General features: G+C 45.8%; 1 protein-coding gene across 7 annotated transcripts in view; it reads right to left on the bottom strand.

Annotated features, from left to right (window-relative positions):
- The window catches only part of agap1 (ArfGAP with GTPase domain, ankyrin repeat and PH domain 1), a 959,457-nt gene that overhangs the window by 119,704 nt on the left and 825,021 nt on the right, over window positions 1-14,732 (bottom strand). For 5 of the 7 annotated variants that reach the window (XM_038787582.1, XM_038787583.1, XM_038787580.1 and 2 more), the window contains 3 exons: window positions 13,143-13,226; window positions 10,115-10,269; window positions 7,951-8,041 (listed from right to left, as the gene is read on the bottom strand). In XM_038787582.1, the coding sequence (XP_038643510.1) occupies window positions 7,951-8,041; window positions 10,115-10,269; window positions 13,143-13,226 (330 nt within the window). The remainder of the gene's footprint in view (window positions 1-7,950; window positions 8,042-10,114; window positions 10,270-13,142; window positions 13,227-14,732) is intronic. The other 2 variants (XM_038787584.1, XM_038787579.1) reach the window with 1 other exon arrangement.

Below are 14,732 nucleotides of genomic sequence, written 5' to 3'. Positions count from 1 at the left end.
GGGGCGATGCGCAGCGTGGCGAGGCTGCAGATAGTGAGTGGGGGCAGGGGCCCGCCGAAGCTGAGCTGAGGGTGAGACTCTTGAGGTTACATTGGAAATCCAAGCCTAAGAGGAGTGGCGCGCAGAGGTCGGGCAAGACATACAGTTTAAATTTGGAATAGCTAGCGCCTCGAATCGTTAGCGTTGCTGTAGTGCGGCCTGGGATTTGGATGGAATGGGAGCCCGAAGCGAGGGCAATAGTTTGGTTGATGGGATAAATAGGGAGGGAACAGCGTCTTACCAGCTCTGGGTGTATGAAGCTCTCTGTGCTCCCAGAGTCGAAGAGGCACGACGTGTTGTACCCGTTGATCTGGACCTCCGTCATCGAATTTCTCAGATGCTTGGGGCGAGATTGGTCGAGGGTGACCGCGTTGAGTTGCGGGCCACGTGGTGGGTGCCCGGGGGAGTCGAATTCTTCCGATCAGGCGTCCTGTCGAGTAGATACCGCTGCGTTCTGGCGAGCTTGATGCAGGAACACTGCGCTGAGTTGCGGGCCATGTGGTGACTGCCCGGGGAGGTCGTACTCCTCCGGTGAGCTGTTTGAGTCTGGGGATGCAGCTAGGGCCCGTGGATCGCACGTGGAGGGTGGTGATGAAGATGGTGTCCAAGATGGCAGCCCCCATGAATCGCACGTGGCCGGCCGCATGGTGGAGGTTTGCCAAGATGGCGGTCCCCATGGATCGCACGTGGCGGGAGGGGGCGGAGCCTGAGCGTAGGCCGCAGCGTTTCGGGCCCCACGGGCCTGCTGGTGCTGGGGGCGATGTTTTTAGACTGTTGGGATGTTGAGGACTGGGGCCCTTCTGCCGAGGCACACTCTAGCATTGTGGCCTTTCTTCCCGCAGCTGCTGCAGGTCACAGATCGGGCTGAGCAGTGCTGCCGCGGGTGCTGGCTTTGTCCACAGAAGTGCCAGGCTGGAGCAGTTGAATAACTGGTTTGGCGAGCTGAGTAGCTGGCTGGGGAAGCTGAGTAATTAGCTGGAGCAGCTGGATCGTTTGAGTAGTTGACTGGGAGAGTAGGGTGACCGGCTGTGGCAGCGCGATAGCTGGGGGGCCTTGCGGCACAGGCTTGGGGGGGGGGGGGTCCTCAGTCGGGGGCCCATGCGAGGTTAGCGGGGTCCGCGGGAAACGAATTGAGGCTGCGGAAGGAAACTTCCATTGTGATAGCAGCCTCTATGGTAGTCTCTAAGCCCTGGGCCCCATTTTCTAATAGTCTCTGGCGTATATAGCTAGATCGAAGGCCCGCTACAAAAACATCCCGCACAGCAAGCTCCCTATGTTTGGCCGCGGTTACGGCCTGGTAATTGCAGTCATTTGAGAGATTGTTCAACTCGCGTGCAAAATCAGCTAAAGTTTCAGTAGACCGTTGTCGGCGCGTGGTGAACACATGGCGGGCAAAGACCTCGTTCATGGGCCTAATATACATTTTGTCCAAAATCGCCAGCGCTGCAGTGTAGGAACCGGCTGGATTTAGTTGTGTAGAAATTCTGTGGCTTACCCTCGCGTGCAGTAGGCGGAGCTTTTTTCCTCCGTAGTTTCAGCGGTGCTGATTTCGGCCAGGTAGGCCTTAAAACATTTCAGCCAGTGGCAGAAGGTTTCTTTCGCCTCTGCATCCTGCGGATCGAGTTCTAGACGTCCTGGTTTTCGAGCGGATTCCATGCTTTACTTCGGCAGCTTCTTAAGTGTATTAAATTGATGGAACCATCAATTCAGCGAACACGTGTAGTTGGATCTGAACAGAGGCTTTAATACACTTACAACAGAGCCAGCCTATTCGTCGTTGAACTTCAGATGAACTGGCAGGCTGGCTCTAAGGCACTGATCTTTATACATCGGTCCCAGGGGGAGGAGTCCTGGGCGGAGCCAAGGGAGGAGCCCAGTACAAACTCTCACGTACTCCCAGAGCGACTCCCCCTGGTGGTCGGATAGTGCAACTGCACTTAAAATGGTGGATAGTGAACATATATACACGGAGTTATATTGGCGACTATATACAGCATTGATCTTACAACGGGTAGATAACGAACATATATACATGGAGTGATATTGGCAACTATATATAGTGTGAATCACATTCACCACAGCAGTTACCCTCAAGATTTGGGGGCAATGGAGGCGGCACAGGGGGGAGGTGGGGGCCTCGATGGGGTCCCCGATACGGGGGAACCACCGGTTTGTTCCGGGGAGAATTGATGGCAGGTTCCTGAGTTGGCACAGGGCAGCTGTCAGGAGGCTGGGGGACCTGTTCATAGACGGGAAGTTTGCGAGCCTGGGTGAGCTGGAAGGGAAGTTCGGGCTCCCCCGGGGAGCACCTTTAGGTACATGCAGGTAAGGGCATTTGTCAGGCGGCAGGTGGCGGGGTTCCCCCTGCTGCCGCCGCGTGGGGTCCAGGACAGGGTGCTCTCGGGGTATGGGTTGGAAAGGGGAGGATCTCGCAAGTGTACCAGGTGATGCAGGAGGTAGACGAGGCCTCGGTGGAGGAGCTGAAAGATAAATGGGAGGAGGAGCTGGGTGAGGAGATTGAGGAGGGGGCGTGGGCGGATGCCCTAGAAAGGGTGAACTCCTCCTCTTCGTGTGCGAGGCTTAGCCTCATACAGTTTAAGGTACTGCATCGGGCTCATATGACCGGGACAAGGATGAGCCGGTTTTTTGGGACCGAGGACAGGTGTATTAGGTGCTCAGGGAGCCCAACAAACCATGTCCACATGTTCTGGGCATGCCCAGCGCTGGGGGAATTTTGGAAGGGTGCAGTAAGGACGGTATCGAGGGTGGTAGGATCCAGGGTCAATTGAGGCTGGGAACTCACAATATTTGGGGTTGCAGTGGAGCCGGGAGTGCAGGAGGCGAAAGAGGCCGGTGTTCTGGCCTTTGCGTCCCTAGTAGCCCGGCGGAGGATTCGTCTTCAGTGGAAGGATGCAAGGCCCCCAAGCGTGGAGGCCTGGGTCAACGATATGGCGGGTTTATTAAATTGGAGAGGGTAAAATTTGCCCTAAGGGGGTCAGTGCAGGTGTTTTTCAGGAGATGGCAACGATTCCCAGATCTGGCAGAACGGTAAAAACAAAAGGTCAGCAGCAGCAACTGGGGGGGGGGGGGGGGGGGGGGGGGGAGGAGGAGGAGAGGAGGTTGTCTCTTTGTTTTTGTTTTGGGTTGAATATCTGTTTTTTGCCAATGATGGGCGTTAATTTATTGTTTCTCTTTTGTATTCATGGCGGGGGGGGGGGGGGGGTTCTGTTTTTTTTGTTCTTAGAATTTTCTGTTATTGTTTTCTTTTTTGAGAAAATGTGAAAATTTGAATTAAAATTATTTTTTTATAAAAAAGCATCAAACTGGGGACATTCTTGCTTTGATGGCTCAATGAATCTTTGGATTGACCTACTGTTACTTTCCCAGTAGGTGTTATAACTGTGACGTGCAGATGCCGGCGTTGGACTGGGGTGAGCACAATAAGAAGTCTTACAACACCAGGTTAAAGTCCAACAGGTTTGTTTCGAATCACTACCTTTTGGAGCACTGCTCCTTCCTCAGGTGAATGAAGAGGTAGGTTCCAGAAACATATATATAGACAAAGTCAAAGATGCAAGAGGATACTTTAAATGCGAGTCTTTGCAGGTAATTCAGTCTTTACAGGTGCAAACGGAGCAACTGGAGAGAGGGATAATCACAGGTTAAAGAGGTGTGAATTGTCTCAAGCCAGGACAGTTGGTAGGATTTCACAAGCCCAGGCCATATGGTGAGGGGTGAATGTAATGTAACATGATCCAAGATCTCGGTTGAGGTCGTACTCGTGGGTGGAATTTGGCTATAAATTTCTGCTCGGCGACTCTGCGTTGTTGCGTGTCCTGAAGGCCGCCTTGGAGAACGCTTACCCGCAGATCAGAGGCTGAATGCCCTTGACTGCTGAAGTGTTCCCCGACTGGCAGGGAACATTCCTGCCTGGCGATTGTCTGGTCATCCGTTGTCGCTGTGTCTGCATGGTCTCACCAATGTACTATGCTTCGGGACATCCTTTCCTGCAGCGTATGAGGTAGACAACATTGGCCGAGTCGCACGAGTATGTACCATGTACCTGGTGGGTGGTGTTCTCACGTGTAATGGTGGTACCCATGCCGCTGATCTGGCACGTCTTGCAGAGATTGCCATGGCAGGGTTGTGTGGTGTCGTGGTTGCTGTTCTGAAGGCTGGGTAGTTTGCTGCAAACAATGGTTTGTTTGAGATTACGCGGTTGTTTGAAGGCGCGGTTGTTTGAAGGCAAGTAGTGCGGGTGTGGGGATGACCTTGGCAAGATGTTAGTCTTCATCGATGATGTGTTGAAGGCTGCGAAGAAGATGTTGTTGCTTCTGCACTCCGGGAAGTACTGGACGACGAAGTATACTCTGTCGGCTGTGTCCCGTGTTTGTCTTTTGAGGAGGTTGGTGCTCTTTTTTGCTGTGGCGCGTTGGAACTGTCAATCAATGAGTCGAGCGCCATATCCCGTTCGTACAAGAGCATTTTTCAGCGCCTGCAAATGTCTGTCGCGCTCCTCCTCGTCTGAGCAGATTCTGTGTATATGGAGGGTTTGTCCATAGGGTATGGCTTCTTTAATGTGTTACGGGTGACCTTGGATCCAGACCTTCAGAGCACCTTATGTCCTCTCATCCCCCATACTACCCGCATTGGAGATCTCTACAGCCTCCCTACAAGATCAACACACCAGGCCGTCCTAACGTATCACGCAATGGGACCCTGTGTGAGAACCTCTCTAGCTACATCGAAGGCATCTTGAAATCCATCATACAAGGAATGCCAGCTTCTGTCGTGATACGACGGACTTCTTACAGAAACTCAGCACCCATGGAACCAGGAACATTCGTCATCACAATGGACGTCTCGGCTCTCTACACCAGCATGACAATGGCATTGCTGTACCAGCCTCAGTACTCAACACCGACAACTGCCAATCTCCAGGCGCAATTCTGGAACTCATCCGCTTCATTCTGGATCACAACGTCTTCACCTTCGACAACAAGTTCTTCATCCAGACATACGGAACAGCCATCGGGACCAAATTCGCACATTAATATGCCAACATCTTCATGCACAAGTTTGAACAAGACCTCCCTCACCGCACAGGACCTTCAACTGACGTTATACACCAGATACATCGATGACATATTTTTCCTTTGGACTCACGGCGAAGAATCACTGAAATGACTCCGGTTTTCACTCCGGCGTCGGGACTTTGTCTCCATTTCGGAGAATCGCGCCCAGAGTGCCCCCACGGCACAGGCCCGTCTGCAGATCGGTGGGCCCCGATCGCGGGCCAGGCCACCGTGGGGGCACCCCCCCGGGGCCAGATCACCCCGCACCTCCCCCCCCCCGAGGACCCCAGAGCCCGCCCGCGCCGCCAGGTCCCGTCGGTAAAGGACCTACTCCAATTTACTCCGGCCGGACCTGCATAGAACGGGCGGGACTTCGGCCCATCGCGGGCCAGAGAATCACCGGAGGGGAGCCCACTGACCGGTGCGATTCCCGCCCCCGCCAAATCTCCGGAGAATTCGGCAGCCGGCGGGGACGGGATTCACGCCGCCCCCCGGCGATTCTCCGACCCGGCGGGGGATCGGAGAATCCCGGCCTGGAACTTTTATTTTAAAAAAAAAATAAAATGTTGATGGATCAGAGTCACAGGACCACCAATTAGCTTTAACAAAAATACATTTATCAAACCTGAAAATATTTGATTATGTTCCAATACTTACTCCCCCTTTGCTTAACAATCACACACAGGTTTTAAGATTAAAATGGATTACAAAGTACTTCTTAATCTACAATGATCTCATTAATATAAAGTCCCTTTTAAGCACACAAGATGACTGTGAGCAAATCCACTCTCTACTCTGAACCCCAAGGGAATGTGTGCGTATGTCTCCTCAGAATCCCCCTTGATGATTGTCACGTGAGAGTTTCCAAACTCCACTCTGGAAAACACATTTTAATATCTTCTCGCATAATTATGCTTCCCCTTAATAGTTTGCATTCTGAAATCCAGTCCAGGTTTTACACCAACCCTTAAGGACTTTTTTGTCTATGGATTTCAATGCAAACTGCTCCCAATTGCTTTAACTCTTGAATCCCAGAGGTACGAAAATAACATCAAAAGGTTTCATCTACCTCTGAAGTCTGCTGTCCCACTTTAAATTTAGTTACTGTAATTGTCTCTTTAACTCAGATCACTTTGTTTACTCTTCCTTGAATTCTTCTGAACAATACCTTGGTTTCTGTTCTCTTAACGTCAGGTGTTAAACGCTCTTTCTGTTCCCATTCTCTGATTATAGAATTACAGAATCCCGACAGTGCAGAAGGAGCCATTTGACCCTTCATGACTGCACTGAGCCTTGAAAAGAGGACCCTACCAAAGCCCAATCTCCCACCCTAACATGTCTCTTCTCCTGACAGAGTTGAGATCTATTCATTCCTCAGTGTCCTGTCTCTAACTGCTCTAGATTCCAATTAAAACTAAGAACAAAGGAAAACCCTTCCCTCTGGAAAGTGGCCCACTGTTGCCAAGCACCAACTTATTTATTTTTACTCTTCATTCTGTAACTCTCTCGAAGCACAATAAAAACACAGTTGGAACTTAACCAACCCCCACACATTCAAACACTTTGATCCAGCATGAATCTAACTGTAGGTTTTACCCTTCCTGACAGATAAATATTAAATTAAACCCATTTAAAACTATACCTAATTTCTAATGTTTACCAATGGCAATATAAATCCCGTAAAACAACCTTTATTTTCCTAACACTAAGGGGCAATATAAAGCATACACCGATGAAGCATCTTCCCATTTACTTTTAGTATTTACTTCATACAGTCGACTTGGATGATATCCTATAGTTTAACACCGACAGCTGCAATATAGCAGGAGCTACATAAGGGGACCCATTGGGACGATCAAAGCATATATTTTATCCAATTAATTGTGTTAACTAGACATTTAAAAAGAAGTATAATTGATATTCCCTGATTTGGCAAAAGCGCCACTGCTAAGTGTCGAGGACTCAGTAGTTACTTTAGCTGACAGCAGATTTACAGTAAGTAATAAAACGGCCTCCATTGAGCACTTGTGACTAGGCCTCTGTCTAAAGCAGGGCTTTGGCCTAATCGCCCTGGAAACTTGATAGCTGTGACCTCCAAGACTGCTGCCAAACATGACTGTGTTGACCACACAAGTTGCCCCCTTTGTCATGAGATACATAATAAAATTAACCATCCCTGTGGATATAAGTTACGATAAGCTTAATAATAAATCAGTTGTTAGGCCTCTACTGGGGTATTGCATGCAATTCCAGACACCAACAGGTTGTCAAAGCTTTGAAACAGTTGCAGGGATTTATCAAAATGGGACCAGAGAATGCAGTTACTTGGAGAGGCTGGAGAGGGTGAGATTTGCTCTTTAAGAGCAGACAAAGGGAAATTTAATAGAGAGGCACTCAAATTATGGGGTTTGATAAAGAGCGAGAAATTATTTCCACTGGCAGGAGGGTTACCAGAGACCTCAAATTGAAGGTAATTGGCAAAGAAGTCAGGTGGGTGTGGGAGAGAGGGAGATGAAATTTTCTTTAAAACTCAGTGGTGTGTTACGATCTGGAAAGCATTGTCTGAAAGTAGATTCAATAATACATTTCAAAAGGAAATTGGATCGGAACTTAAAAAGGAAACATTTGCTGGGCTACGGGGAAAGAGCAGAGGAGTGGGACTAATTGGATAGCTCTTTCAAAGCACCGGTACCGACACGATGGGCCAATTGGCCTTCCTCTGTGCTATATGAATTCGAGGTTTTATAAGATCTCCTCGAAATTCTCTCCAGTGAGGAATGGCATAAGGATTGGAAAGGAAACACTACTTGACAGAAAAGGTCCTTTCATCACTTACTTAGTGCCTCGCAGTCCACACAATGAGAATTACCACGACTGTTTCTGATTGACTGAAGGGCGATGGCTTCATTCTGGCTTGCTAGTCGTGACTAATGCAAAAGCAAAATGACAGACAGGAAACAATCAGGGCAAATAAAAACACTTGCACATTATTCATGACGCTGTGTACTAATAAAAATGTTTCAGCAATTATAGAACCGGTTTCCTGGGCTAGCTAATATAACTTCCACATATTAGCACAGGGATGGGTTATATGCAGGGGCAGGTGGAGAGGTAGGGGAGATGGAGAAGAATGCAGGACAAACTTATTCAATGCAGCTCTGTAGTTTTTTTCCCTCTCTTGTTGACTCCACATGCCAAGTAATATGCACTGGTGAAATCACATGTGTTTTGCTGTGACCACCTGCTTGGGGAGTGTGGGCGTCACTGGTTAGGCCAGCATTTATTGCCCATCCCTAGCTGCCCTTCAGAAGTTGGGCTACATTAGGACAAACTTACCCTCTGACTCTTCCCCCTCCTCACCCCTCTGTTTCACCCTTCCTGGCTTCTCCTTGCTGGCTCTCTCTCGAGGAAAGGAACGGCTTCAGAATCTTGACCAATTGTAGACACAAATCGAGGTGCTATAACTCTGGGATACGTAGTTTCAAACGGCACCATTGCCCAAGATACAGTCCATTCAATATAAAAGTGTGTGAAATATTCAGGACAGTCTATCAACAAATTGTTTACATAATCCTCAATAAATGTCTTTGTCAGTTGACTTCATTATAACTCTGACCATAAAAATATAAAAGATCCCGTCTTCCAGCCATGTGGGCTGTGAAATAATGTTTTCCGAAGCCATTGATTATTTACGAAAAAATTCATGTTTAATATTCTCAAAGAGGTGAAACTGCAAAGGATAGAAAACCTAGAAAGTACAGTTTTTTTTAAAGAGTGCCTAATTCATTTTTTCCAATTGAGGGGCAATTTAGTGTGGCCAATCCACCTACCCTGTGCATCTTTGGGTTGTGGGCGTGAAACCCACGCAAACACAGGGAGAATGTACAAATTCCACACGGACAATAACCCAGAACCGGGATGGAACCTGGGACCTCGGCACAGTGTGGTGCTAACCTTTGCGCCACTGTGCTGCCCTCTACAAAGTACAGTTGATAATACTGATGGACACAGAGTTTTTGGGCGAGACATTTCAGGGAGTGACATGAATAAGCACTCATGTATGTAAAGGGTAATGAAAATCAGGAACTCTGTCCTAAAAGCTTTTGAGATTGGTACTGAAAACTGGATTGATAAGATTTTTGTTGAGTAAGGGTACTTGACTGGTATAGAACCAAGATGGAGCTAAAATAGAAATCGTGAATAATCTAAATAAATGTTGAAACAAGCTCCGGGAGCAAAATGGCCTCCTCCTGTCCTATGTTTCTGTCAGTTAATAACAGCAGAATTTATTTTGAGGCTTTTAGACTATACCCTGACAACAACACAAGGAATCACCGCATTCTCTGCCTTCAAACATCCAGGCACAAAGTGCTGAAAGCCAGGGACAATTTATTTCACGCTCACCACAAAACATACTGGAGAAACTTGCATTTTACGATAAATACTAACAAACAGCACAAAAAGGATTAGTGCTGTGGAAACTCAGGGTTGCTTAGTGGCGCCCAGTGTCCTTAATGGATCTTGTAAAGCAATTGAAGATCATTGTTGGGCTCTCCCTGGAGACTGCCCTAATTGGGTTGTTATATACAGAACAAAATTAAAGCTCCAACCGCACACTAATGAAAGGGAGTGGAGTATTTGTTATTCTGTGCAGTCTGGGTGCCAAATTTTACATCAACTTTTATTTTATTCTTAACCTGTTACAGCTTTTCCATGAGGTTTTAAGTGGGGCTTCTTTTTTTTTTTAAGTGCAGTTTTCTATGCACTGAAGGTGCCAGCACCAAATATAGAATTGGTAGAAATAATGTCCAGATGTTTAAATTGAAAGTGCCATGAGCGGACTGTCCTTTTAATAGCATGCAACATTTTTGTAAAGTTATGGAGAGCTTTTGGTTCTCTCTACCACAGCTAAAAACATTACAAGAGGAAGCAGTTAGGGTGCACATATCATCTGAGCATCGTCAGCAAGCCAAGCAGAAGAGAGGAGCATGGGAAATCACCTTATTCTTGCTGCTCTCGCAGGACTGCAAGCTGGCCAGAATCTGACTTTCAATCGCCTGGACCCATGCATCCCTTTCCTCGTAAGAGGCGGCTTCAAAGTGCCATGTCTGGCCCGTGAGAGAGACAATAATAAATTCAAAATTCTCTTCTTGCTCTGCAAAGGAAACAAAAGGCAAACAGTCTGAACAAGGGAAGAACACGGCCTGGAGGGTTGTGGGGAAAAATGGAGTCGGCTAGTGCAAGAGCTGTTAACACCTGTCCCTTCCTGTAAATCGTTTCAATCTGTGCACTTCTTGAGTTGGTTCAGAGCATGCAAAGGGGAAATGCAGAGGCACATGGCTGAGAGGTCATCAGGCTGTTAACGAGACAGTATTCAGAGGCAGGCACACAAAGGGTTAAGAAAGTTTTGCAAGGGAGACTGGGTTCCCCAAGTGAAATTTAACCACTGAACTTTCACTGGCTAATGGATCTAACATGTCTATTAGATTGTATTGGGATCAGAAGTTAAACGGTTAAAGAGAAGGGTTAACATTTGAAAATGATTACAAGTGGAAGAAAATTGACCACTGCTTTTTCATCATCTATTACAAAGACAACAGAGGCATAATTAGAAATTACTGGGATCATTCAGAAAACAGCTTTGAAAAGTTGCCCAGTTTCAAAGGAGTGCCTTGCAACCTGATAGCTGACATTACAGGACATCAGAAGATTACTCACTCCTGCTTATAATTTTAAAAAAGTCACAAACAGCATCTGGACAATCATCCACTGCAAAGTGAAGGAACGGAATGCGGAGAGGAGCCCTCCGCGTTGCAAAAAAAGGACTGAGGAGCAACAAGCTGCCTCCCCGAGTTCCATATCAGGCTCTGTGGTAGCACGTGGGAATTTTCACTGTTTTGTACAACATATTTCAGGACCTAGGGAGACACTGGAGAAAGTGAAATGAAAAACAATTGAAAGGATGATACCAGATCTGAGAATGTATATCTATCAAGAAGTTGAACAGGCTGTAGCTTGTTTAGCCCCATTAGGGGCTGTTTAGCACAGGGCTAAATCACTGGCTTTGAAAGCAGATTAGGGCAGGCCAGCAGCACAGTTCAATTCCCGTAACAGCCTCCCCGAACAGACGCCGGAATGTGGTGACCAGGGGCTTTTCACAGTAACTTCATTTGAAGCCTACTTGTGACAATAAGCGATTTTCATTTCATTTTCAATAAAGGCTGAGGGGTGATCTGCTAGAGGTGTTAAAAATGATGAAAGGGTTGGAATGGGTGGATATACAGAAGATGTTTCCCTTAGCAGGGCAGTCTAAAGCACGGGGACCATAAATGTAGCATGGTCATTAATAAATCCAAAACGGAATTCATGAGAAAGATCTTGGTTAGAATGTTGAACTCCATATCACAGGAAGTGGATGAGGTGAAGAGCACAGATGTACTTAAGAGGAAGCCAGATAAACACATGAGGGATAAAGAATTTAAAGGATACAGTGATAGTGGGGAAATGAAGTAAATAGAAGTGCTTGGGCTGAATGGTCTATTTCTGTGCTGTAAAAGCCCACAAAATCTGACATACACACAACTCTTTCGGACAGTGCTGCTTGCCTTACAGGAGGAGGCAACAAGTCTACTATTAAAATGTAAGAGTTTGCACGATAACAGTAAAATGTCAGAACTGGGGAATGTTTCTGCTCAAACATTTACAGCAATTACAAATGCAAAAATTTTCCATTCATTTGTAATGCAGTGATGTTTTTATTTGAACAACAGCCTGAGTGAGTACTGGCCTTTGAAATCTTGTTGGGAGCACAGAGTAACAACGGGGGCCTCAATCACTTGTAGCCCACTTCATACTTTACAATACAGATTCAATCATTTATTCATATGCCAATTGGTGACAAAAGAGGGGCTGTATGACAGAATAAAATATTTCTACAGCAAACCAGAATCAATTATTCAAACAGCCATGAAAATCTCAATTCAAAATGCAAGTTTGTGGCTAATACATATTATAAAAAACATACACACACTGAGGGCCTTAGGCTCTGTCCAATGTGAAGGAATTTCACACATTTAAAAAAAATTCTCAGGAAAAACACAATCAGGAAATGATTAAATTAAAACCACCACAGAGAAGAAGTCTGTAAGTAATATGGCTAGAGCACCATGATTATCTGACCCACTCGCTTTCCACTTAAAGTGACAACATTACCCATTACAGCTGACTTACTGGAATGTGACCAAGTTTGCATTCTGTATATCATATACAATTTCAGGTCTACATGTATTAAAACGCCTTGAAATGGATTTTGGGCAGTTGAATAAATTGACCTCCTGACATTTTGTATAAAGAAAGAAACTAATTTATAATTTCCGTTTACAAATGAAAAAATCCAATCTTCTATTAAACAAACATGTGATTGCTGCCTTTGCTGAAAGCATTTCAAGTCAATTTATGAACTTTGACTTGGCTGACCTTCAGCAGTACAGAATAACAGGCATAGACTATAAAGCACCTGAACATGCAAATGACCTAGCATGCACCAGCTCTGGATTGGAAGCCAGCTACAAAGAGCATTACAGGCAATGTTTCGCAAAACAAATTAAATACTGTACTTAAATGTCAAAGCACACAATTGTATTTTGCCACAGATCATTACACCTGCTGCTTGCACCTTAAACTGCAATAACTTGAAAAATATTACATTGAATGCCAACATGTACAAAAAGAGAGAGGGGGGTGGGGGGTTGGTGAGGGGGGGGGGGGGGGGGGGGGGGAGTTGGGAGAATGGGAAATGGGTTTCTTCAAGTAATTTAAACATCACTATTCCACAGCTAGAGGAAAGGTCAGAATTTAAGTAAAGAAAAAGGAACTTGTATGACATAAATGAAGCAGTTTAATAAAACAAAAACAAAACACAAACAAAATAAAAGCCCGCACAAGTAGGCAAGTAGGCTCCAGGCAAACTAATACCAATTTCTGCTGGGTGATCAGGTTTTAAGTTGGCGTTCTTCTTGAATTAATTACCTTCTGTGTTGGTGCTGGTGCTGCTGCTGCTGTATATGTTTCGCAAGCTACCTACACGGTTTAGTTTCCATGCTTTACGTTTGGCTGCGTCCAGAGAGCAGTGGGAGAAGAAGACAAAAGGGAGAGTGGGAGAGAGAGATAAAGAGAGAGAGATGTCACACTCACAGTGAGAAAGTCGACAACTAGCTGGGGGATGCGAGGCAGGAGAGCAGGGGCGATTTGTTAATCTCACCCAGCAAACAGGTGAGAGAACACTCGATTGCCCTGTTTCAGCCTCTCCAAATCAGGACCTTTGGTAGAAAGAAGACGACAAGCTTGGAACAGAGGCAATGCCTATACAGATCAAGGTAGTAAACTGTAGTTCGCTGTGAATTTTCAGTCTCTCAATGCACTTCCTGCAGGTCAGAGCAGTCACACATAAGTTCACATCTATATCATGGTCTAGGTGTTTGAAATAGTTCAGTCAAAAATTACAGTACTTATCTCAACTGAATTCAAAATATTGTATTTACCATAAAGCAATGATGCCCAACAGTTTAAAGTCATATTACATAAACAGGGAAATTTCTATTCAATGCAGCTTAAGCAATTGCCAAAGAAATTTAACAAGACATTTCAGAAAATAATTTCTCTCCTGCCTCCTGTTTGCTATTCTGAAGCTGTTGACACTAGGTCAGCAGCGTCACAGGCAAGGCCAAATCTAATGAGGGCCTATAGTTCAGGCATTCACAGGCAAGGCCTGGTCCTTCCCGACATCGCCTGACAAATTGTTCTCCTTGAAGTATTTATCCGTTTCCCTTTTGAATGTTACAATAAAATCTACTTCTGGCACATTATTAGGCAGTGCAGATAACTGCACATCTCCCCTCTGGATCTTTTGTCAATTGTCTTATGTGTGTGCCACTTGCCAGTGGAAACAGTTTTCCCCTACTAGCTACTCTCAAAACACTCCATGACTGCGAACACCGATATTAATCTACCCGTAACATTCTCTGCTCCAAAGAGGAAGAACAGTCCAAGCTTTTCTGGACCCTCCACATACTGAAATTCTTCATCCCTTGTAACATTCTGGTAAATCCATTGGGAACATATCACAGGCTGAGCATTGCAAAGGACAAAGAAAAGATATACAGACAAATTAGATATGAAAGCAGGAGGCAAGGAATAATAATAGTTAAATAATGATTCAAATTAGATTGGGGTAGGAATGTTCCAAATGCCAATGATAGGAGGGGATTCTACAATATGTCCTGGACTGCTTTCTAGATCAGTATGGTTGTTAGCCCAATAATGAAGCGCGTTGAGCTGTATCTAGCTTTGGAAATGAAACGAGGTAAACAGGATTACAAAGGTTGAGGAAAGAAAATAAGAAACAGTGACCAAAACATAACTAGGTTCAATATAAAAATGAAAAGGAAGGGGAAAATTGAAAGATAAAGGTGCTTGGCTGGAAAGAAAGGCTTTTCAAAGAGATTTTTATAAAAACAGAAGCTAATCCAGAAAATCAGGAATGAAATAACAGGAAATGTTCGGGGAGGAGATAATTAGGGTAGAGTGCAGACTTATCCCCACTTGGAGTAACAGTGAGAC

The sequence above is a fragment of the Scyliorhinus canicula genome, chromosome 2 (assembly GCF_902713615.1).
Source record: "Scyliorhinus canicula chromosome 2, sScyCan1.1, whole genome shotgun sequence".
NCBI lineage: Eukaryota > Metazoa > Chordata > Chondrichthyes > Carcharhiniformes > Scyliorhinidae > Scyliorhinus > Scyliorhinus canicula.
Note: the sequence above shows the minus strand (reverse complement) of the source record. Positions and strands in the feature narration are given on the sequence as shown.